Source organism: Macrobrachium rosenbergii, chromosome 50 (assembly GCF_040412425.1).
Source record: "Macrobrachium rosenbergii isolate ZJJX-2024 chromosome 50, ASM4041242v1, whole genome shotgun sequence".
Lineage (NCBI taxonomy): Eukaryota > Metazoa > Arthropoda > Malacostraca > Decapoda > Palaemonidae > Macrobrachium > Macrobrachium rosenbergii.
In genome coordinates this window covers 17,561,417-17,585,187 of record NC_089790.1, presented here as the reverse complement: position 1 = coordinate 17,585,187, position 23,771 = coordinate 17,561,417, and the positions used below count along the sequence as shown (strand labels likewise).

General features: G+C 34.8%; 1 protein-coding gene across 50 annotated transcripts in view; it reads right to left on the bottom strand.

Annotated features, from left to right (window-relative positions):
* The window catches only part of tou (toutatis), a 185,722-nt gene that overhangs the window by 17,917 nt on the left and 144,034 nt on the right, over positions 1-23,771 (bottom strand). For 48 of the 50 annotated variants that reach the window (XM_067093983.1, XM_067093989.1, XM_067093982.1 and 45 more), the window contains 14 exons: positions 22,809-22,862; positions 17,409-17,530; positions 17,030-17,226; positions 16,499-16,740; positions 15,860-16,149; positions 15,408-15,663; positions 12,894-13,034; positions 11,297-12,407; positions 10,312-10,457; positions 2,304-2,498; positions 1,883-2,051; positions 1,269-1,438; positions 602-723; positions 9-156 (listed from right to left, as the gene is read on the bottom strand). In XM_067093983.1, coding sequence (XP_066950084.1) covers positions 9-156; positions 602-723; positions 1,269-1,438; positions 1,883-2,051; positions 2,304-2,498; positions 10,312-10,457; positions 11,297-12,407; positions 12,894-13,034; positions 15,408-15,663; positions 15,860-16,149; positions 16,499-16,740; positions 17,030-17,226; positions 17,409-17,530; positions 22,809-22,862 — 3,363 coding nt within the window. The remainder of the gene's footprint in view (positions 1-8; positions 157-601; positions 724-1,268; positions 1,439-1,882; positions 2,052-2,303; positions 2,499-10,311; positions 10,458-11,296; positions 12,408-12,893; positions 13,035-15,407; positions 15,664-15,859; positions 16,150-16,498; positions 16,741-17,029; positions 17,227-17,408; positions 17,531-22,808; positions 22,863-23,771) is intronic. The other 2 variants (XM_067094007.1, XM_067094026.1) reach the window with 1 other exon arrangement.

Genomic DNA, 23,771 nt, shown 5'->3' with positions numbered 1-23,771 from the left:
CAATTCACCTTTGCGAGATTGGGAGTGATACACGTTGTGTGGTAAGCCCGGGGACATACAGAACAGTGGACTAGCGTTCGCCCCTCAGTGCCACCACAAACTAGGCAGTGTCGCTGTGAACTGTCACTAAACTTATTAACACATTCATAACAGTACCTGAAAAGATTGTTGGAATTTAGTTTCATAAAACCTCAATGCCATGGATGAAAAAATTGAGAACATATTCTACAAGGATACTTAATTCATGTGTGGTCAGTAGTAATATAAAATATCATTGGACAAAACCCATGCAATCAAATCCTATTATAATATCAAAATAAAAGACAGTGGATTCAGTGTAAATTACCTTTACCCCAAGGGTACATTCACTATACTGTACAATACTAATCATTTTCACTAATAATTCACACTAGGCACAAAAGCAATTATCCTTACAGTATACACTTACTACTGTTGACAAGTCTCCTCCTTATAGAACATATAAATTAAATCCTAATTTTGGGGAAAACTCAGAATTCAAGAATTCTTTTATGTTAATTCATTAAATACATATCAAAATAAGACATAACTAGACACATTTCAATCAAATAATTCTACTCACCAGTCCCCATCAGGAATAGTATTCATAGGAGGTTTAAAACAATGCGTGTGATATCCCTTGTCACAGCCATCACAAAGCAACAACTTCTCTTCATGGTCTCCACTATGACAGAACTGACAATACTGGAAATAGATTTAAGAGAATTAAAAGTAGCAAGGGTGAACAAATACTTAAAATGGGAAAAAAAAAAATTACATCATTCTAACACAAGAGACAAGAGTTTTCCTTAAAATACCTTTTCTTATTTATCTACTGTTTGCATAAATGCATAATTTGCGTATGTAAATAAGGGGCACAAAATAAATCATGCAAAAGTGAAATAGCAGCAAAAGTAGCAGAACACCTTAACCCAAATATGAGAACAGTTCTTATAGTATGTGAAGGTGTAAGCCAAGAGTCTAGTTTTTGTTGTGTTGCCTTACACCCATATCTTTTTCAAAGGATAAAGAGGTTATTAACCCTGTAACATGAGCTTGGTGGAAGATGGGGATCAGGTTACTTGCAAAAGAGTACTTGAGAGCAACTAGTATCACATTGCAAAGGCTAACTGAAAGTGGCAATTCACTGGTTACTGGAAGGTAATATGCTTAAGCAAAGAGAAATAAGATGTTTGATAAAATGAAAAATATGGACCCCATGTACAGCATACAACAATATGTATACTTACTGCCTTCATAATACTTTTATCCCACGCCACAGCAGTTTCCAACATGTAAGTACACATTGCTAATTGCGCTGCAGTTTCTGATTTGGCTACAGCTTCTCTCCACACCTGTAGTCCTTTTGGCATTTCTTTAGGTTCAGAAGATGGCTCATTCTTTGGATTGGGTAGAACACCTGAAAATTCAAATAAAACTTTGAGTTTCACCAAATCCATATAAATTACTTCTGCACTTGTTTCACATATAAACTTAACATATAGGCCTCTTTTCTGTTACTATGTGCACCATAAAATACCACAGACACCACCTTACAAACAAGCTACTTTCCGGACGGCTGTTTGTACGTTGAATTGTTGTAAGCTGGTTACTGTGCTCTTCATGCCTATTTAAGTACAATATAATATAAAATCAATACAGTACTGTACATTTTTTCATCCTAAAACGTACTATATGTACAGAATAGGTGCGCAAAACAAAATTTGAACTTACGGGTAGCAAAGAGGAGCGCTCTGAACACAATTTTAATTTGTAATCTCATTTGTTTGTATCACTAAATGTTTGTAAGTAAGGTGGTGTCTGTACTGTACTTAATATAATCCAAAGCCATGGATAAACTTACCCAAAGGAGGCTTCAGGTATCTTCTTTCAATTCCCTCTTCAAGTGCAAGGAGCCGTTCACGACCAAGATGTATTGGATTTATGCGGTCATCATCTTCATCATCTGGCTGGAGGCATGAGGCTCGGAATTCACCAATAGGCTTATCTGAATTATCACCTAAACGCCAACTCTGCGAATACAGTGTAAGAAGTCTTGTTAACTGTAAGGTTTAAGACAATTTTCTTGAAGCAAGAAGTAGCCAACACTTACTTTTGGATTGACAATCAACACTTAATTTTGACATAAGCCACTTCTTAGAGAATCCAAGATAATCTTTGTACATATATAATAATAAAATGACAAACAGCCTTCATTGAAAAATAACCAAGATCTAGGACACTCTCTCTGAAGACCCAGCTTAAACTGCCCTTTAAGTCTTTACCTTATTTTGCATGGAAGCATTGGTGATTTTCTCCTCCATGGCATACACAGTATCCAGAATGAGGAGGTCAATTTTAAGTGCTACATCAGGTAACCAATGGGGTGGCTCGTCTGCCACTGGAGTGCCATACTCATCATACAATATGGTTTCTTCATCTTCAATGTCTGGGTCTAGGGTCACAGCCTCAGGATCAACCTGTTTTTATTTTTGGAAGATGTTAGAACTTGAATTAGCAAAAACCAGCCAGAGTTATTTTGTGCAGTTTTAAAATTATCTTCAGTAAACCTAATCTTATAATAACATCATTGACCAGGGCCTCTTGTTCAGTATCTTATATAATAGTATAAATATTAAATTTCCACTTTAAAGTTCTCTTTTCATGATTTTAAATTAGTGTAGTGTTCTTTGATTAAATAAAATTGGTCTCCTTTTAAAAGTGTGAATTTTTCACTGCCCTTGTCCATTGCGTAACAATTCCCTTGGAGGCAGGAGAGGAGAAGTCAGGAAGTAGATAAATAGACTTAAAATAACTTAAAATATTATCATCAAACATAAAACTATAAAAATTGCCTACAGCTTGAGGCAACCTGATGATATGTATGTACTCGCGTAATAGGCTAAACCTATCTGCAAAATATACTGAAATTATGAGCTACTTCTCCACATTTCCATTTGGCATCTCTGGCTACTTCCTTTTAAAAAATACAAACTTTAGAACAAAAATGGAAAAACATGCCCCCATGGTAGACTAAAAATTACTCGGAAGCTTTACCATGAGATTAATACTTAAATTCATCTATGAACACCCTCCCTAAAGTAAGTCAAAAGCTACTGCCACAACAACAACATCTGTTTCACTCCAGCTAGAATACTGCAAGGTTCTGGTTGCTTTATTTCTCATATCAAGAAATTAGTTACAGTATTTTCAAGGACTGCCCACTTCAATACTCTTGTTTTAACTTTAACTGTAACTCTGCTTCTCTGCAGAAATCAAGTATCTTTTTGTAAGCCTAAAAAATTCTCCTGTCAGTAAGGCAGCTGACATACAAAGCCATAAATATTTTTAAAATGTTTAAAGCAGAATATATGCTTGAATGAAATTCTCCTTACCTCTGAAAAACCAAGACAATCAACCAACCTATGAAAAGTCAAATATTCCAAAATACTCTTCTACATTGAGCCTTTACAATCTAGTATTCCAATATTAGGCTGAATGATGACTTTGCACCTGCCTATCATCACAATATTCGAGTCAGCACCTCAGGAAAAACACACTTAGACTTGTGATAAAAGTCAGGAAACTTTTATGGCTTAATACATCTCATATTGCCTGCCAAGCACAATTTTCTAGCTTAAAAATTCCCTACTACACTGTATTCTATAAATACACCCTACATCTGACCTATTACTTGAGTATATACAGCAATTTTCCTACAAGATACACATTTTGCATGTTTAATTTACATTCAACAAATCAATTCTCATATAAGACTCTAATGCTCTATGTATATATTCAGATCCTTTAATAATTCGTTTTCAATTGCTTCATACACTAATTAAAAATTATTCTTAAAATCTAGAAACAAAATCATTCAACCAGGCACATGGACATAAGTAGTAAAGGGGTTTGTAATCCATGTACAGGTAATCAAAGAATGATTTTTTCTGGACATCTGATCTCTAAATGAGGACATTAAACTTTTTACCTACAAAGGTAAACAATTCCAAATTAGTCATTCATTTTTTCATAAAATTTTGGTTTAAGGATACCAAGGCCTTTACAATATTCGAAGGATACCCAAACTCTTTCCTATTTATAAAATTAGGCTTCATTGAAAGATAAGTAGCCAATTCTACAAACCAAATGTTATAGACAGTACTTAATCCTTTGGTATCATGGCTTCGGTTACTCGGAGAGAAAACTTATTACAGTATCTACTGTTCCTAATCTAAAATGCTTCCTGAAAATTGCAAGGAGTAAAAATGGAATCCTGTATTATCACATATTACAGCATATGGGGTTCTTAGTACATTGTTTTTTTTATTTTTTTGTCTGAACATAATGGAGATTTTGAAAACCAAGTAAATGACGGAGCAGAGCAAGAAAAGGGCGACTAATGATGTACATACAAGGAAACTATTTCACAGAAAAGAAGCAGTGTTACTACTACTTGGCCAAAATAATGATAAAAAAAACATTCCACTGGAATAGACTGCAACCTAGGATTGAAGCACGTTGAAAAAAATTGCACTGTGGTTCCTTTTTATGCACATTTAATGGTATAAAAGGTCATGAATTTTGGTTCTGGACGTATACCTACCATTTCAACCTAAGAATGTACAGGAGTGCATTAAAATTTTGAAACTTAACTGAATACCACTCAAAACATAGGTCACAATTCAAAATGGTAGGTGAAGACCATATGCCATTATAAACTGGACTCAGTGACACCAAAGAGTTTCTAAACTTCTATTTTCAAAGCAGGTGAAAGTTCAGCATGTTTCCATAAAGTACTCAAAACATATCATGCATGTCATACGTCCCATATTCAATGTGCAGTTGTTAAGAAAGAGGTTTCAATATTAGTTTGTTTTGCCAATCATAGCTTAGTTTTAGTTATATAAAGAATAAAAGGCATATTTACATAGGACTTCCCTGCTTTCAATACAGCGGGCGCTCGATACACCACAAAGGGCATTCAATAAGGACACATCCAAAACAGGTTACAGCAAGGAGTATTCTTGGAAAACACTTTAAACAAGTGAATATCAATATTATACACAAAGAATAGAACCATCTTTTTAACAGATAGTGTTTTTATATCAAAATCACATGCTTGGAAAAATATCTTCTACTGAAGACAACTTGTATAGTTTTTCTTCAATGAGGACTGTCATTAACAGGATTTAAAATGGGCACAGGTACTTACTACACCCAGAATATTAACTCCATTTAAAAACTCATGATTATTTTCAGCTCCTGTAATTAATGTTCTCACCACTATGTGGTATTTACCTTGCATCTAGTTTACTCTTCATCCCTTCAAAAAGATTTTTGGCTTTCATTTCTTACTGCAGGACATCACCAATGCTTTCAAAACTCAACTAATAATTACATCCATCCCTATAAAATAACATTTAAATTTTCAAGCTACAGTGTTTCAAGTTTTGAGCTGCTTTACCCTATCGAGATCCCTTCAGTTTACGAATTACATCCACATCAAATGACAGTGAATCTAATGTGGGCAACATGTGGGTTAAAAAATTCAAAATTCACTAGTTCTATCACAACATCTGGCAGTGTTGTTAAAACCAACAGAGCCCTATCCTTGCTCAGAGCTAAAAGATTTAGGATTGTTAACCCATCTTACCCACCGTATTTGGAAAAAATCCATCTAGTGATTACTTTTAGACAAACAATTCTACAAAGAATGGGAAAAGGAATTAAATCCCTGTGCTAAATGTTCATTATAAGTTCCCTTCCTTGTGGAGACAAGGTGCACATGACATTGCTAGCCATAAGTGTCAGTTTGATAATGTTACATTTCAAATTGAAGCTTGCAGTTCAAAACTAAGATTTTTCAACAATAAATAAAAACTGCAATATTTCAATTCCTCTAAAAAAAAATTAGCATATCCCACGAGTTTCTCATGCATGTGGTAAGCAATCTGAAGAGACAAATCTCTTGCAAAGTTCTTCAGAGAAAGACTGATGGAGGGGAAAAAGTTCAAATTACTGGCCCTTCCTTTAAAAGACGCATACTCAAGGTGTTCACTGTTTTGTGTTTATTGCTTAACAAATGCAATTACTGTACACCAAACCACTGACAAAAAAAATTTTTTTTAATAATGTAAAGTACTGGAATCCACGTTTCAATATAATAAGTCTGCTTTTTTTAATACTAACTCACAAGTCTTTAAACCACAAACAAAAATATAGTAAAAACTCGCTTTAACGGACCCAGACCCAATGGACATTGGAATTAACGGACAAAATCCGGCCAAGGGTAGTAAAAGACAACTGTTAAATTACAGAACCATCTGTGTATAGGCTAGCTTTTGCAACAACAGGTATCTTATGAAAAATTGGTTTCTGTAAAGATGATATTATTACAAATGCCGTTTTCCTGCTGTTTTACTTACTGTATCCTTAGAAATTCAAAATAAACGAAATAACACATTGCCTAAAAGGGAAACATTGTTTTGTTTACGTCTCATCACCAGCCACAAACCTCTAACAATAGGATAATGTATGATAATTATCATTTGTATAACTGAATTGTTCTAAACTGTTATTTACCACCAAAATGACGATGAACTTTTAGTGAAAAATGAATATTATGTTATCCTAAACATTATTACTACTGTAATTACACTACCATTTAAATTTTGAAAGGATACCAAAAGCTAACGTTACTGTAAGTGCTACCATAATTCGATGTTTACATTTTGCATAGTTAAAAGTTGATTTCATTGATACGGAATTATATCTTGAGTAGGCTTTTTATTATGAAGAATTTGCCAATAATATATAAGGTGAAAATGGTTTTATTACCTTTATTATCAGTTTACTTCATAATATCAATCTTTTCATGTATGTCAGTGGTTATCACAACTAGGCTGAGGTTAGCCTAGCGATAAACATCACTTGGGCACGAAAAAACAATGCTTCAATTTAACGGACAATCGGCTTTAATGGACGACCTTCCCCCCGCCCCCCTATTAGTCTGTGAAAGTGAGGTTTCACTGTATAAGAAAGTTATGTACTATACATTTCACAATATACAGTACTTGATTTAATGAGTACTACCCTACCTAATACCAATCAAAGTAATAATTGAACAGGATATAAAAAAATCTGCCTAAAATGCTAACGACTGGATGCGATTAAATGACTATACATCAGCATACAGTTCCTAAGCTGACACAAGATCTTCTTAATAAGAAGCACTGAAATATGGAGCTCAATCAAAGGACAATTTAAAATATTTTACAAGAGAAAACACTGATTCTGATGATGCTATGGATGTCATACAGCATCTATTTTAGCAATTCGAATATATCAAAAGTATCTCTAGGGTTCTTCTATAATCTGGAATCTGCATATCGAGCGTCTGCTGTACCTTAACTTCGTTATCTAATCGAAAGTCACATGTCAAGGCTATTCCCATTTATCAGAGCTACCCATGAAATAAATCTTCATGCTTGATGCCAATGCTTCTCAGGGGTTGAACTACACACCAGTCACCCATCATTATCATAAATATTAATTCTTTTTTGCCTCGTAAACAAAACTTATTACTTTTACACATGCCTTTTGCGCTGGCCAAGATGGAGAGACAATAACAAGTTGCAAGTTATAATGTACAGCAGCAATCAGGAAATATGTGAGACCTCATCTGATAGGGAGAGCCCTGCCACACCTGCTGAAAGTACCTTATTTTCCTTGTCTGACCATGAAGCAAAGAAATATCCAACCAGATGGGTTGGGGGGAGGGCACTTCCAGTAATAAGTTAGGAATTGAAAGTACGCGAAAGTAGTCTTACGTGATGCACTACATATACTAAAAGTTCTTTACAACATCCCTTCAGTCCCTGGCTGCACTGCTTTCTGCCTTCTATTCTTAATCCACTCCTTTGACCCTTAACATCTAACAGTTCAACTTCTGTCAAGTTTACCTTGATCCAGTTGTCATCTCTCATTTATGGACAAAACCAGAGATAACTTTCTAAGGTGATGGTTGGTCCTAGCAACTTGATATACTGTACATTTTCTCAAGTTTCTCCTCCATGAAGAATACAGAAACCCAAGTGGATGTTTAAAAACAAAATTGTAAATGAAGAAAAACCCCACAAGATCCTGGTGAACCCTTAGGCTACACATATTTAACAGTACCCAGAGTAAAGTAACAGAAATTTTAATTGATGAAATGGGACTCCCTGGTTGGAGGAGGTCTTTCCTATCTTCTAACTACTGATTATATATTACAGTGGCATAAAGATTGCATACTAACACTTAGGTCTTTCCACTCTGACCATCATAAGAGGCATAAGTAAAAGTAACAAGTCTGTAATTTATGTGAACAAGTACCGTTTCAAAAGTAAACATCAGTGGTCAGAAGAATTTTCAGGATAAGTCTGCAGGTGCTTAAAATTTCTGGCAAACTGTATATTCAACTCAGTACTTCATTCATAATGACATGTAAAAAACTTCACATTTTTAAATAATCTTTTAAGTTTCATGACAAAAAATCTTATTTTTACAAATACTTAATTTCCATGTTAAGGACAGATGAAACAAATGCTAAAACAAGCGGTAGTTAGCAATGGACAAAACCTTTCCCACCAGGAAGAAGTCCCAGTATCACATGTGGTGTGAATGAATTATAAAAACTAGGAGGAGGAAACGTACAGAAAAAATGGAAGGTACTCAAGAGGAAGGCAATAAACCTTCAAGAATATAAGTGGGAACTGGTACAACCTTATCATTTTACTTTCCAACCACAAAAGGCAGGTCCTATTCTCAATTCCACACCATTCTCCCCATCAGGAGATGGGAGGCTTCTCCATACTTCATCATGAAGCAAGAATGGCAAGTCTCCTCCTGACACTTATGACCCACTGAGACAAGATTACATAAGTTTAAGTACACAAGGTTCAAGACCTGGTTACTGAAATTTGACTACGTTGGTATCTCCGTGGGACCACGACTATGAGCAACGAGTTATAGAGGGGGCAGTTCAGCTTTTTCTTCTTTTGCTTAAAGGATCTGGTTACATGATAACACCCTCACTTTTCTTCTCAAATCTTTGTCAACCTAAGATAATAATCAGATGCAAATGCAAATAAATTTTTACAATATGTATTCTAATTTGTTACAACAATATACAATTTTACTAAATATCGTAGCCATGGCTGATACAACATCCCTTCAACCTCAACAATATATCTTGAAGAATTATTAGTCAGGTTTGCTAAGGGAGGATCATAAATCTTTGCTGAAAATAGGATTAACCATGTTCTAGTGAATAAAGTTAACCTCCAAAAGAATAATTATGAAAATATAAAAAGGGCAGGGGGGGGAAAATTTTTCATGAACACCTGGCCCACATGACCTAGTAAAATTTATTCACAGAATAAAAGCATATGACATGCGAGATGGAAAACTCCTCCTCCGGGGCAGGAGATGAAACATTCATTTGTTTTACTACGAGTGTGAGGACCTAGGTTGTCTGTCCCTATCTGGATGATTATGCATATTTAAAAATAAGAAGTTTGTAAATTTATGCAATTACTATTCTGCAAACATTTTAGTAATATACTCTCAAAGCATAACGCACTGTTACCAGGAAAATTCTTTCATAATTTTCTGACCACTGACATCTACAATATTTAACAGAATACAATCCGTATACAGTGTAAGCCAATATCTTAAAAGCTAAAATTTGTGTTCTCTGTTAAATTTTTATTCTCGTTTTTAAACTCCCATCAGAAGTGTGCATCAATGCAATCTGAAATGAGATGCAAGAACTATGAAAGATTCCAAAAAGCCACAAACACTGACTGAGAGAGAGGAGAGAGAGAGAGAGAGTGAAATTTGCCTGAATGTCTTTACTCACAGGGTTCACCAGAGCCAGTCTGTTTTTGTGTGTCCGCTATATGAAAAGTATATTCCAATTCTGAGAACTCGGAGAATATTCACACTATGAGCATGTGACAACAGATGATGTTACTAACCTGACTATTTAGACCAGAGTATCAATGTAACACACGATTACATACGACGATGGTTATTCAAATCACTTTTGATAAAAAGCAGCATTAAATTTGTCACACATTCATAAATACAATAAGTATTTGCTAACAATGGTACAATGCATTAGGCAGACTAAAATACTGTCACTTGTATGAAATGAACATGTACAAATCAACTATGTCTTAGACCTAAACACTTTGACAAAGTTACTCACAGTTTGCAAGGAGAAAAATATAAGAAAAAAAGCCATACCTTTGAAAGAGAATTCTTAACAATAGTGAAGTTCTTTTCAATGAACCTCTTCAGTTCACGTTCTCGCACGCCTCTTTCGTTCAGGGCACCGATCATGTCTCGCAACTGCTCGATGTCACTGAAGTGCCACCACCCGGTTTTGTACTCTATGGCAAAGAAAAGATGCCCCATCAAAGATAAAACGAATGGTAACAGATAAACAATTGTAAGTCTGCAAGTTTCAAATTTTCCTGCTCAATTATGACGTCTGAACACATTTACTTTTATGAGCCTAATTCTTTCCATACAAATTACTCTATATGCTATAACATTTATAACTATTGCAGTATGTTAAAGAGGAGATATTAATTAACATTCATGTAATACATCCCCTTCCAACAAAGAAAAAATTAATCTTATGTAATCTGCACATGTATGGAATAGGGTAGCCTAAGACTATTTGAGGGTTTACTTTGAACTAACATGATGTAGTTTTCAATCCTTTACAGTGGATTTTTCAAAATAAAATTTGATTCTACCTAAAGTTCTGAAAAGATCTCTTTAATTCTTATGTCTTCAATAGTAATCCTTACCCTTCAAGCCTATGCTATTGAATCATAATGAATGGTTCAGTGTACCATATAAGGTGTGTGATACAAGGAAAGGACCACCCTTCTGGTTAAATAAGAATTCCTCATACAGACACCAAACAATTAATCAAGACTTAATGGAGCTATGCTAGGTTACCCTAGGTTTGAAGGGTAGAGATTATTAATAAAGATATAGTGAATAGATCAGACAATATTATTTACAGGAAAGGGTGTATTACGTTTGGTTTTAAGATGTCATGAAAAGCACTTTTAATATTGAATTTCAAGTCAATTTATGTGTGAATGATTTTATGATACTTGCTTCTGAACTTATTACATCGAGTACCAGCACACGGTATTCTGAACAGTAGGAAAGCATTAAAACACAGACGTAACTGAAAATACAGTAAACTTACCATCTGGAACAGGAAGAGCTTCAGCGGTCTGGTGTAATCTCTCAAGTAACTCCTTATGAGAAAGACACTGAACGCTTCCCGTTGTACTCGACGGCAAACACGTGCCACCAGACGTTGAGGTATTTAACGAACAAATGTTGTTATTAGAGACAGGAGTGCCTTGCATTGTTCCAGAAGTATTCACAGTTCCTGGAGTGCTTGGGGCGCTTGGTGTGTTGAAGCATCCCGTTGTTCCTGGTGTGAGGGGTGTGTTGAATTGATGCTGAGATGTTCCTGAGGCAGGACTCTGAGGTCCACTGTATCTTGAAAATGGAGAAGCTTCTCTTGGGGAGCCCCTTGGTGTCCCTTGGGGTGTCTGCCCAGTAGGTAATGCTTCTAGTGATGACACATCACAGGGAATACGGGGTAAAAGGCTGAAACTTAGTTTTTCTCGCTGTGCAACGTGCTCAGGTCTAAGATACTGTCCCGGAACTAAACCTAAACCAGTAGCCAAGAGGTTCTGGTCTATGCCTTCTGTACTGTTCGAGGAACCACCTTCTTTTAAACCATTAACCATATAAGGATTTAAACCAGCATTAATTAAAGATGAATACACTTCATTAGCTGTTGTGTTTCCATTGGCTTGCTTATTTTCACTGACACCATTTTGAGTATCTATTATTTTCACTTCATCTTTTGTCTTCACTTCTTCTTTACTCTTTTCAGTTCGCTTAGGGATATCAGGCACTTCAAAATCATCGTCTTCTTCCTCCTCTTTAACTTGGCCATTAACAGGCTTCACATCCGCACCATTCTTGCATTCAGTATCACTAGAAGTCTCCTCTTTCTTTTCAACTTTCACTTCAGCTTCAGTCTTTATGTCAACTTTCTCTTCCTTAACTTCTGGTTCCTCTTTCACCTCCTCTTTTCCCTTCTTTTCCTCCTCCTCCTTCCTTTTTTCCTTCTCTAACTGTGCTATCTTTAATTTTTCTTTCACTTCATCAAGAGTAAGTCCAGTTTTGGACTCAGATGGAGGTACAGTCACTGGAAAGTGTTCACGACCTGTATAGTCGCAAGAAGAAAGCCCTTCCAAAAATGGTCCTCCAGCATGAGGAAGCACCCACATTGTGCGCTACAACAGAAACAACAAAATACTCATTGATTTAAAATGTTTGACCTCTTTTTCTTATCAGTTTATAATCTCACAGAGATGTAAAAACACTGACATTGGCAAGAACATTTATACAAAAATATAAATCTTTTCTGTGTATTTACATCGTAAAAATGTTGCAACTTAATCACATAAAAACAAATTTCAATGAAAACCATATCTAGGTCTGGTAAGATTTAAACAGGTCAATTTCCAGCAGTACTCAAATGTATTGATACTAAATATTAACACGGTCTACTAAAGAAAAATATTTACCAACAAAAATAAATGACTTTTGTTCACAAAATCTAAACATAAAATCAAAGTAAATTATCTAAACCTCATCATTTTAAATCTCCTTTTATCAGCAAGCAAATTAAGATATCTTGAAAGTCAGACAGAAGAGAAGCAATACAGTCCAAGCACTTAGATGGACAGTCTACTCAAAAAACATAAATAAGTACTTGCCTGGTATCTATCCTGGCCACAGTTGAAGCCACGAACCTGTTGAGCAGTTTCAAATAGGTCTTGCCTTACTTGGTTCATTTGCCTTTGAAGAATGTCTAGAGTTTTAGAGGCTTCGTCTGCATTAAGATGTTTGTCATCCTCCTTATCGCAAAAGATGGGGAACACAGGATATTAGTTAGGGTATACAAAACTCAATTAACCATCATGCAAAAAACAAAAGACAATGCAAAGCACTCATGACTGAACTCTGTAAAACATATTAAGGTTGACAAAAGGGTAAAAGGTATCCCAATAACACTATTTATCATAGTTAAAAATAATAAGCAAGAAAGATAAAAACAACACTCAAAATGTTAAAAAAATTTGGTAATGAAAACACATACAGTAAGAGTTGGGAATATTCGGCATACATATCTAAAGTTTCCAACTCCTAGTAGAGGCAGTAAGAAGTATTTATGGTAAAAATTTGCTCTAAATGAGCCATTAACAGTACAGTATTGTGATTATGTGGGAACGTGAAGATGAGTTCAATAAAAGCCTTAACTCATTATCTCATATTGAGTTCAGTAAAGGCCTTAACTTATTACTTTGTGCAACGAGTCCAAGTCCTAATATTTTCAGATTACATAAATATTAACATTATTCTTCTATCATTACTGTAATTATGTCTTTGTCGTTATCATGATGTCTCATAATTTTACTTTGCCTTCCTATATCTAACAGTATTTACTTCATGTTTTATGTGTGCGTGTGTGTGTTTTTTTTCTCACAGTAACAAATGAAAATCAAATGTCCTGTAATAAAGAAAATGAAACAGAGCGTGGTTCTGTACGGTTTTGTCCACTTACACATTTTCAGGACCGCTACATATTAGGAGAAATTTATACGGTACTGCATAGCTCGGATGTAAACACAACACATACAAACAGTCAAAAAGGTCCAATTTGACAATAAAGCTTTGAAAATATTATGAATCACACGGCAGGATAGTTAGAAATGATACCACAATGTAAATTATGGATGTTCCACATGTAGATGAAATAACCTTGAAAGGGAGATTGAAACATCTTGGATATGTTCTTCAAACATTCCCTGTGAGAACAGTACTTGGTAAGTGTCACCTGGGCTCCTGTGGGCACCAGAAGAGCTAAAAGATCCAGACTACTCAGATGAGAACAATGATAAGGAAGTTGGAGATGAGTAGAAATTAATAGAAGAAAAATCACACGAAAAACACGAGTGGAGGAATTTTTAGAAGCCTCTTACATCACACAGCACTGAAGGTGATGATGATAATGGTAATAATTATGATGATGAAAAAATATTTACTAAATGTTATACACCAAATATAAAACATAAACAGCTTTAATTCAAGAATGAGCCATCACCAGTACTTATTATTTACATAAGAAACTGAAGTGAAATATGTAACCTCATATCAGAATGAATTACTGCTGGCATAATTTCACTTAAATATCTGATTTTACAGTTATTATTCTCCTACTGTCTTTTAAATTTCTGATGCCAAGTGTCTACAGAATTCAGTTATGTGAATTAAGGCTAATTATAACATATGGGTTTGAATGAAACTACAGCTAATTACCACTAATGGACTTGTATGAAGCCACTATATTTTACGAGACTAGATTCAATTGTTTTTATTTTCTAACATATTACAGTAATCCCTCCATCATCTGCACTACACCCATATCTGCACCTTTATAACAGCAAACTTATACCTAAACTTAACTGCACTAAATGGCAAGCGTGTTTAAAACAATACTGTACCTCTGTCCCACCAGGTATGCTAGTTAGCTAGCTGAGCAGAGCATTGCATGCCAGCAGATTGGCTGGGCAGGACATTTTGCTTGGAAGCAAAATGGCTAGGATTTTAGGGCAGCCTGGAGGTAGCAAAGCCTAGGCTAGCCCAGTCGCTATACCTATGACAGCACTTTGGATGTAATCAATCCCTGTTCCCTGGACCTACTAATGCAAATACTAATCAAATTACTATCTTAGATGAGGCCAATCAATAGCACCGCTGTTACTTCTAGCATGAACAAAAACTGCACTGTCATATTTTATCTATTTCTATACTGTTGGTTCTCTTATTCAGAGATTTTGTGTTGTGCCAGCAAAGAATTTGTCACATACATGGGCTCTGATACACTTTTCATTTGGTACTGTCGAAATAGTTGTTTATAACTGTTATTTTACTTTTAATACTTCAAAAGTCCCATCTACAAGGAATTTCTGAAAATTACCTGAAAGTGCCTACAACAGCAGCTCTATAAGAAGAATACCTTCATAACAAATCAAGAGACCATAATTCACATACTTTCATGTATGATCACTACTCATTCTAAACTCCTTTTCCAAATGATACACTTGACTTAATCTTACCTTCACAGTCTATGACAGGCAAACTAAAAAAGGGGATAAAAAAAACAGTTCAGCAGTAAAATCACCACCTCACACCACAAGCACTATTCAACAATTGCAGTGTTTCCTTACCTCATCTGGGACCTCTTCCATCACATCACTGTCATTCCCACTTTCGTTGTCTTCATCTTCCTCCTCATCCTCATCCTCTTTCAACTTATCATCCTCCTTATCTTTCTTTTCAGTCTTATCTTGCTCCCCGTGACAAGAAGACACACCAGACACACTTGACATGTTGGAATCCTCACCACCTATCATTGATGAGCGTTCCATCATAGACCTCACTGCTGCATTGTATATTCTTTTCCTCGCCACACTCATACGAAGCCTGAAATAAAATGGAGAGCACTGATGTCAATTGAAAAAAGATAAGAATGTTAGTATTAATCATGTTGATGCTGAAGTTTATGCTAGAATGTAACTTCAATCCATTAAGTACACATGGAATAACTAAAAACAAAGGATAGAAAAATGAATGCACAATTTCAGTGATTATAAATATTAAGTAGGCAGACTTCACTCACTTTCTTATTCTGGCATCAAGTTTCCACTTTTCCGTTTTTAAACTATTATGTCGATCTAGAGATTCTTCTATTTGTCTCACAACTGCTTTATTTTGCAAAAGTTCATTACAAACATATGCAACAATTTCACTCTTCTGTGTTGGATTCAGCGCCAGGAATGGCAGTTGTGCAAGCCACTGGGCCATTTTGTGTGCATCCATCTCCGCTAACTTGGTGTCCCATTCCTGTGCTTTCTTTGGATTTTCTCTCCTTTCTTTTTCAGTTCCCATTAACCCATGTATAATTCGTACCTAGGATAAAGAGATCAAGTTGTGAAATTTGAATTACAGATATCATACATAAAATACAAAATAGCATTACATTATAGTAATATAATAATAGAACAGCAATTACACTTGTCTTAGTGATAACACACAGCTCTAATTGGTACAATTCTGTTGCACTGTAGTACTATGAGAGTTAGTTTATTTATGCCTTACCACCCCATACATAAATCTGAGGTCTAAATTGGAAAACAAAACATGCAGCTTTTATCAAACAAAATCCATAATATGCAAATGTTAAGATTCAGCTTACATCAAGAGTAAGCCAACAATGCATTTAAGTAATCTAAAAAGGTTTGGGGATGGTAACACTCACCTCACCAGTAGCATTGGCATTAAGGTATACCCGTAATATTTCAGAAATATTATTATGAGTGATATCCGCCCGATTCAAAGTCTGTGCCAGTATTGTCGTATGTCTCTGGGCTGACGGAATCCCAGGGTCCTCGATGGCACACACCAAGAGGTGCGAAAGGACACTCAGGAGTTCTTCTTCACTCTCTGTGTCATTCAGCAGAGCTAATTGCAAACTTTGTATAGATGGTAAGGATTCCATATCTGTGGACAAGGGAAAAAAAAGCAAAGTAAGGATAACTGCAAAATCTTGCTATTTCCAATCTGGAATGTCATCTAAAGTCTTAATTACAATGACATGAAAGCTGCTAGAATGTAGATGAAGTTATACAAGCAATATGTATCACAAAAATACTCACTTTTCTCTTGTCATATTTTTTAATGTAGATGAAGTTATGATGAGTATCATAAAAACTATGTTCACTTTTCTCTTGTCATTTTTTAAAAATAATGTCACATCACACATATTACAATAATGGTTATTAAAACGTACCAAAGCCTAAGGTTTCTCCAAAGTTATGTAAGAATTCAAACACCATCAGGATATTCCCAAAAGCCTCCGGTGGAAGTCTCAGGCCTTCCAGACGGGCAACCTCAGGCAAAGGTACATGATCTGTCAACTCCATGTCTTCCTTTACTTCCTTTAGTAAAAGGTTAAGTTCTCTGGCTTGCAGACGCTCTTCCCGTTTCCTAGGGTAAAAGCATTGTAGATGAATATCATATTCAGATTTCCCAAGTCCTTTATCGTACAACACATCATTTAACATAAACAAAATAAATTTTAGCACACCAATAAATAACTAACAGAAGTTCATGTTTAGAATTTGTTGTCATACAAATAGGTCAACAGTTCAGTGGGAAAGGAGGTTTACCTTTCTCGTGTCGCCCGTTTCTCCTCCTTCATTTCTTCTCTTCTTCTCTCTCTGTCCTCGTGGCGCTTTCTCGCTTCAATAGCTCTCACTAGGACCCCATGATATCTCCGCCTCTCCCGCTCCTAATTCATTAGAAGACAATAAATAACAGATGGACAAAGCAATGGACGATGTCAAAGCAAAGTCTAAGATAGGCTCATAAGGACAGCAAAAAAAAAGACAAAGCTCAATGCATTGCATCACAGCAGTTATCAAAAGTGGCTTACACCTACAAAACTTATCCAGAAAAGTGAGCCTTGTTGTTGTCAATATACTTTTCAAAATCTTTAAAAAAAATATAAGGCAAGCAAAAGCTCAGTAACCTTGAAAGAAAATTCAGCTGGAGTGCTAGCACAATCAACTCAAATTCTTAGCAAATTTGATTATGTAGAACTGGAAATGAAAGCAAACGACTCCACAAAATCATGCTACAATCTATAAACGATGATTGTGACATAAATATAAAAAAATATATATATAGATATAAACAACATAATGGTTCGAAACCAGAGAGAGAAAAGTATTATGCACACCAAACCCCAGATATCATACAGAAAAATACTGCACCAGAGAGATTCTACTAAGGTCACTTACAGAAATGGAAGAAGAACTGAAGTACATAAAAAAACATCAAATTTCAAAATTCAAGAAAACTAAAACGTATCATTAGTATGGGGGGTTCTATTATAATTCACCGGTACAATCTGCAGATTCCGGAAAATATCAAATCCCCCACAATGCAGAAAGAAATACAAGTTGCGGTGGATAATTTGAGAGGAAATGTAAGAGAAATAATGAGAATATTCCTTAGAAAAGCTTGTAAGGGGAAAGTCGGTAACTGAGAGCTTAGATAGTTTACTTCAACCAAACTGGAACCCTAGCAGTAAAATTGGGTAAAATTAAAAGCACACCTTGAAATTGACCCTTGTGTCACAATCTGGTAAAAAATACTGGTTTAAAATTAATGTTGCAAGAGCTGATAATGAAAAATAGTAAATTCAGATACTTCATTGGAAATCTGATAACAATTGTACACTTTCTTTCACTCACTGCTGTCCTTCGTGTAAATAGGCATTTTAAGTGCATTAAAACAAAGCCACAAATTGTAGCATAATTTGTATAAGTGGATTCTAATTACGACAAAATTAAAAGATAATCTTTGTGATAATCAACTGTTGGGCAAATTTAAATACAGTTAATCCTTTTTCAATTCAGTAAGAGAGACATTTATATCTACTTTAAAATGATTGATATTCCCCGACTACAAGAATAACAATTCATGTCATAAGCAAGAGGCAAACTTACCTGAGTTGCAACATAAAGATTTACACAATAAAAGAGAGAGAGAGAGAGAGAGAGAGAGAGAGAGAGAGAGAGAGAGAGAGAGAGAGAGAGAGAGAGAGAGAGAGAGAGAGAGAGAGAGAGACTTACATTACTACACAAGACACAAGGCAAACCATTGTTTATATAGTGCACTGGGGTTATTTTCAAGCAAGGGCATGCTAGCATAGACCTAAAAACTGCATGCAGAAACACAATGCAATGGCTGAAAGACAATAACCAAAAATTCTTGCTTTCAATTCAGAAAAACAACTGAAAGATGTCAAATGATTTACACTTATATGCCTAAGTTCTTGCAACTGACAACTTCCTTATAAAAACTCTAACAATCAACATCATCCTCAACAATTTGTGTAGCCATGCATCTTAATTTTTTCCCACCTTCATTAAGACTTGCTAACATTAACACTAAGCATTTTTTTTTTTTACCAAACCACGGGGTTGGACTTCTTGATGTTAAACATACTAAAGGAAATGAACCTACTCTACAATTTTGGGGTAATTTATCCAAACTTTAAGGAATTAAATCATGAATAAAAGAGGTTCCTAAATGTTTGCTGACTTTCTAAACAATTTTTAGAGACATTTAATTCCTTATAAAAGTTAACTGCACTGTTTTCTAAATCAGAACCAGGTACTGTAGTCTCAAATTAAAATATCAAATTTGCAAAGAAAACTTAAGCACTCAATATTCCTAGACATGGTTCAATACTTCTGAATGCCAACCTAGCAAATAAAATTCTAAAAAACACTTCAATTCCTATAATACTTAAAGCAGGGAACACGAGTCTCAGAACTGTAACGGATCAACCTAATACAATTAAGAAAAGTATGTTTTTCTCCAACTAACTAACTAGCAATACCTAACTCAAATGAAAAAGCTCTATATTAAGGATACGACTATATTACAATATTTTCAGTAGGGTATATACTTAAAGAGTGTGATTAAACATCTTGTGAGGCCCCATAAAATACTCCAAAAAATCTGTGATTTTGGGAAATGGATACAGAACTAAATGAATTAATGAACAAACAAAATACGTAATCCCCTTGAGATCGACAAGATATGCGAGTCACTTAAGGAGATTGGACTGCCTAGTTTGAAAAGGCCAAAGGGAACAAACAAAAAACAAGAGGTAGAAAAATATGCAACTAGGCACAGAGTAATGCTTGAATGACACAGCTTGAGTTTAGGTATATGACGCAATGCAAACTGACAAAGTGTGCCTTAATACCCTCATTTTCTTGCAAGTTACATTTTAAAACTGTTCGAAATTTTAACTTACTCCTCTTGATAAGGTAAGGAATATATCTGGAGGTCACCAATATTTGAAAAACATTTTTAAACATGACTAGTCTTTTTCTATTCAAAGGCTGGCTCTACCTTTCTTCCATATTGTTATATGAGCTATATAACAATATTTTTACAAAAGGTCTGGTCCAAAGGGTTAGCTTTTATTAATGAATTTAAGATTTATCTATTAAAATATATTTTACAAAATGACCGTTGGATTAACCAGAATTAAAAATTCATGACAAAATTTTATTAGTATTGTAGTTGATTTGTTCCAAAATTTGAAACCCACTACAAACTGAAGTCTGGACAATCCCATAAATATACTGAAGTGTGATGGCACTATTGACCTGCATTATATATCCTCAGCATACAGGGACTGGGTTATGTGTACTGCTCATCAAATATTCTGGTGTGAAAAAAGTGCGACCAATTTTGAGATGATACATAATCCTTTGATGTAGAATATGAGCATTAGTATATAAGTCACTAGCAGCGACATTCTATTGTATAATTGCACATTGTCAGGCGATGCTAATAAAACCACCATTTTAGTTTTACATTTTGCCACACTCTATGTACTATGGCTTTCCTAAGAATATGAATGCTTAATTACCGTACTTATTGAGGCACATCTTACATGCAGTATATACTGATAGTAAACCCCAATACTGTATTTCTCTCTCTAATTAAAGTCTGAAGGTGTCATGCAAGCTTTCCAAAATAATGTTTTCTGGTAAACTTATTACCTTGATGTCTTCTGACTTTCTGCTATTTTTCATCCCTTTTTATTTAAGATTCACTCCTAATAACCACCACAACGTTAAAACTCAATTTCTTTAGCAACTGAAATACTGATTCAAAAATATTAACTTTACAGTATTTGTGATTATACATGCTAGCAATCTCCCTTCGAAATTATGAACTGCTCACTGGTAGTATCTTGAAAATTTAACACTGACGGCACTTATTAAACATACTTAAATATGTTTTGCTAAATGAAATATATCATTAGTCATATAGTATTGCTTTAGCTAGGAGACAAGAACATTCATTATAAATATAGGTTTCTTCCCATATTTCCATTTAATCTATAAAATACTTACGTCACGTACATTCAGGGGATTCTGTTTGGCAAAACTCACAGGTAACCACTGTATTAAATTTCAAAACACCGATTACATTCCTGCTCGTAATACTGATTTCATAAATCCCTTAAGAGTAATTCAGAGTTTCTGTATCTAACTGAAAATTTCATACATAAACTAGTAGTCTATACATAAAATTCATGAGTACAGTATCTTTCACAGAAACTTTGTTCTAATTTGTCAAAATTAATCTGAAACGAAAACACAAACAACTAGCTTATATCACCATGTAAAGAAACTGAGATATGGAATGGAAAAGAAGTCTCAAACTACATGCAATTAAGTACTGAGGCCACTACAACTAAAGCAGACGATGAGCAAATCTGTAAATACAGTAATCATAATTGGTAACCAGATTCTTGAATGGAGTGAATACCATTAATTTGCTTAGAAATATATCAAAATATAAAGACACACTGAACCTGTCTATTACACAAAAGGAAGACCTTAAACTTTCTGCAAAGCCAGTATCAATTTTAGTACAGTATACATAGCTAAATCTATTTCTCTGGTAAATAAATCTTTGTAATTGTAATCTTCCATAATTTTTTTACTGATAACTTTCTTTAAGGTAAACAAAATATTCCTATTAAGGAACAACTTGGTTGCCACACATGCTTGTAGGTTTATCTCAAAAACAGCCTTGGCATACTATGTGGCATTCTCAAACAGTTACAGTACATTGTTATTAATATCAGTGCCTCAATATTGGGTGGTGCCATCTGCACATGAATAAAAATCACCTTCTACCCTCAATACAAGATCAGGAAAAACTTCACCACTCACGACCCAAGTAATTAAGTCCCCTAAAGTTACTTGCAAAATTTTTCTTTACTCTTATGATGAAATGAACTATTTTGGCAACTAACAGCTGAAAATAACTTTACAGACATATTTAAAACAAGAATATTAAAGGGCCATGGCTGACAATTTCACTTAATATTCACATACATTTCTGAAATCCATTAATAATAATAATAGAAATATTGAAGTTATTCCAAAAAGCATGTAAACAGCCTATTTTTTTTTTGCAAAATAACAGGCCTTCGTAAAAGCATTCTAGTAACCATTAAAATGTATACAAAATACCAAAGTAAGTTAGCTCCTCACTGTAAAGAGCTTGAAATTTATTTATAGTACTGTCATTAGTATGAAACTGAATACTGGCAGTGTCAGGACCATTCAAGAATCTGGTTTCAAGAGATCAGATTAATAATAATCAGAACATAAGTGACAAAGGGCATTTTAAAGAAGCAACAGTAAGCTATAAAATTTGTACTCATGGCAAGGTTCAAGACATACTGAGCATATAAATTTGGAAAGAGGGAAGGCTATATACAGCATATACAAATAAAAGATTTGTGGTGGGTTGTGCAGGTGCTTCCACCAAGTCACACATGTGTCAGAATAGCCCAAATGAGGAATTATTTGCAGCATTTAATCTACAAGATTCTATGAATTTTCTAGAGAAAATGGTCTTTGTATGCAAGGGGTAATCTGTCAAATTATGTTGGGCCATATCAAAACACCACAAGTGACCTGGTGAAACATTTCATTAGGGAGGGTGGAAGGACATACCAGCTCAAGAGTGTAGAGCATTTCACGCTGTTTGTTGAGCTCCTGTAGATACAACTGCGGAACAACAATAATGTCAGAGTGTCAGTTACGTGGAACAACCAGCAATGATGATGCCTCAGCCCATTCTTTTAAGGTCTGTTAATTTCTCCAAAATAACGATTAAGAAAATCACAGATCTGTGAAAGTCTGAAGATCATTAGAGCTGGTGTTGACACATACTATGGGATCAGAGCATGCGAATCAAACCCTTAACATCACGGAGCTCAGAGTGTCGGTGGACAGTCACAAATAGTTGAAAAAATCTAAAACAAATATTAAAATGTACATCTTTTACATCTGAGGTCTTTCTAGAATTTTTAAAAGCAATTTTTGCAAGCTATCCTTTCTGAAAATGACAAAAAATTGAAAGAATACACTATTTAACATACCATAAAAACTCTACACAGAATAGTACTGTATCTTATGTGTACTAGCTGAGACAATGAAAGTATGGTGACTACATCTCAGGACTTACTTCTTAAGTTTTAAATTATCTAACGATCAACTCTGGGGAGTAAAAATAAAACATAACATGTATTGTACAATAGACTTAGTATTCATATGTTCATGATTAACTAATTCAAAGATACAATAAATGTACAGTATCCCACAGGATAAAATGAAAGGGACAACACTTTTCATAGATAACAGTGAATCAAATTCTTACCAACTACTCATGATCAGATCTCACCGAATCTCTCTGATATAACCCCTTCGAATGATTACAATAATTGATTCAAAGTTCAGAAAGAATGTTGACATTGCAGAATGGCCACTCTGGTTTAGTGAAGTAAATTAATGAATAAATATTACACCATAATCATCAAACTGTAGAAGGCAAACGACATTTCTACAGAAAAGAAAAATGACACACTATTGATCCTTACTTGGAATAAGGCTATGAGGACAGTTTACTACACTGAT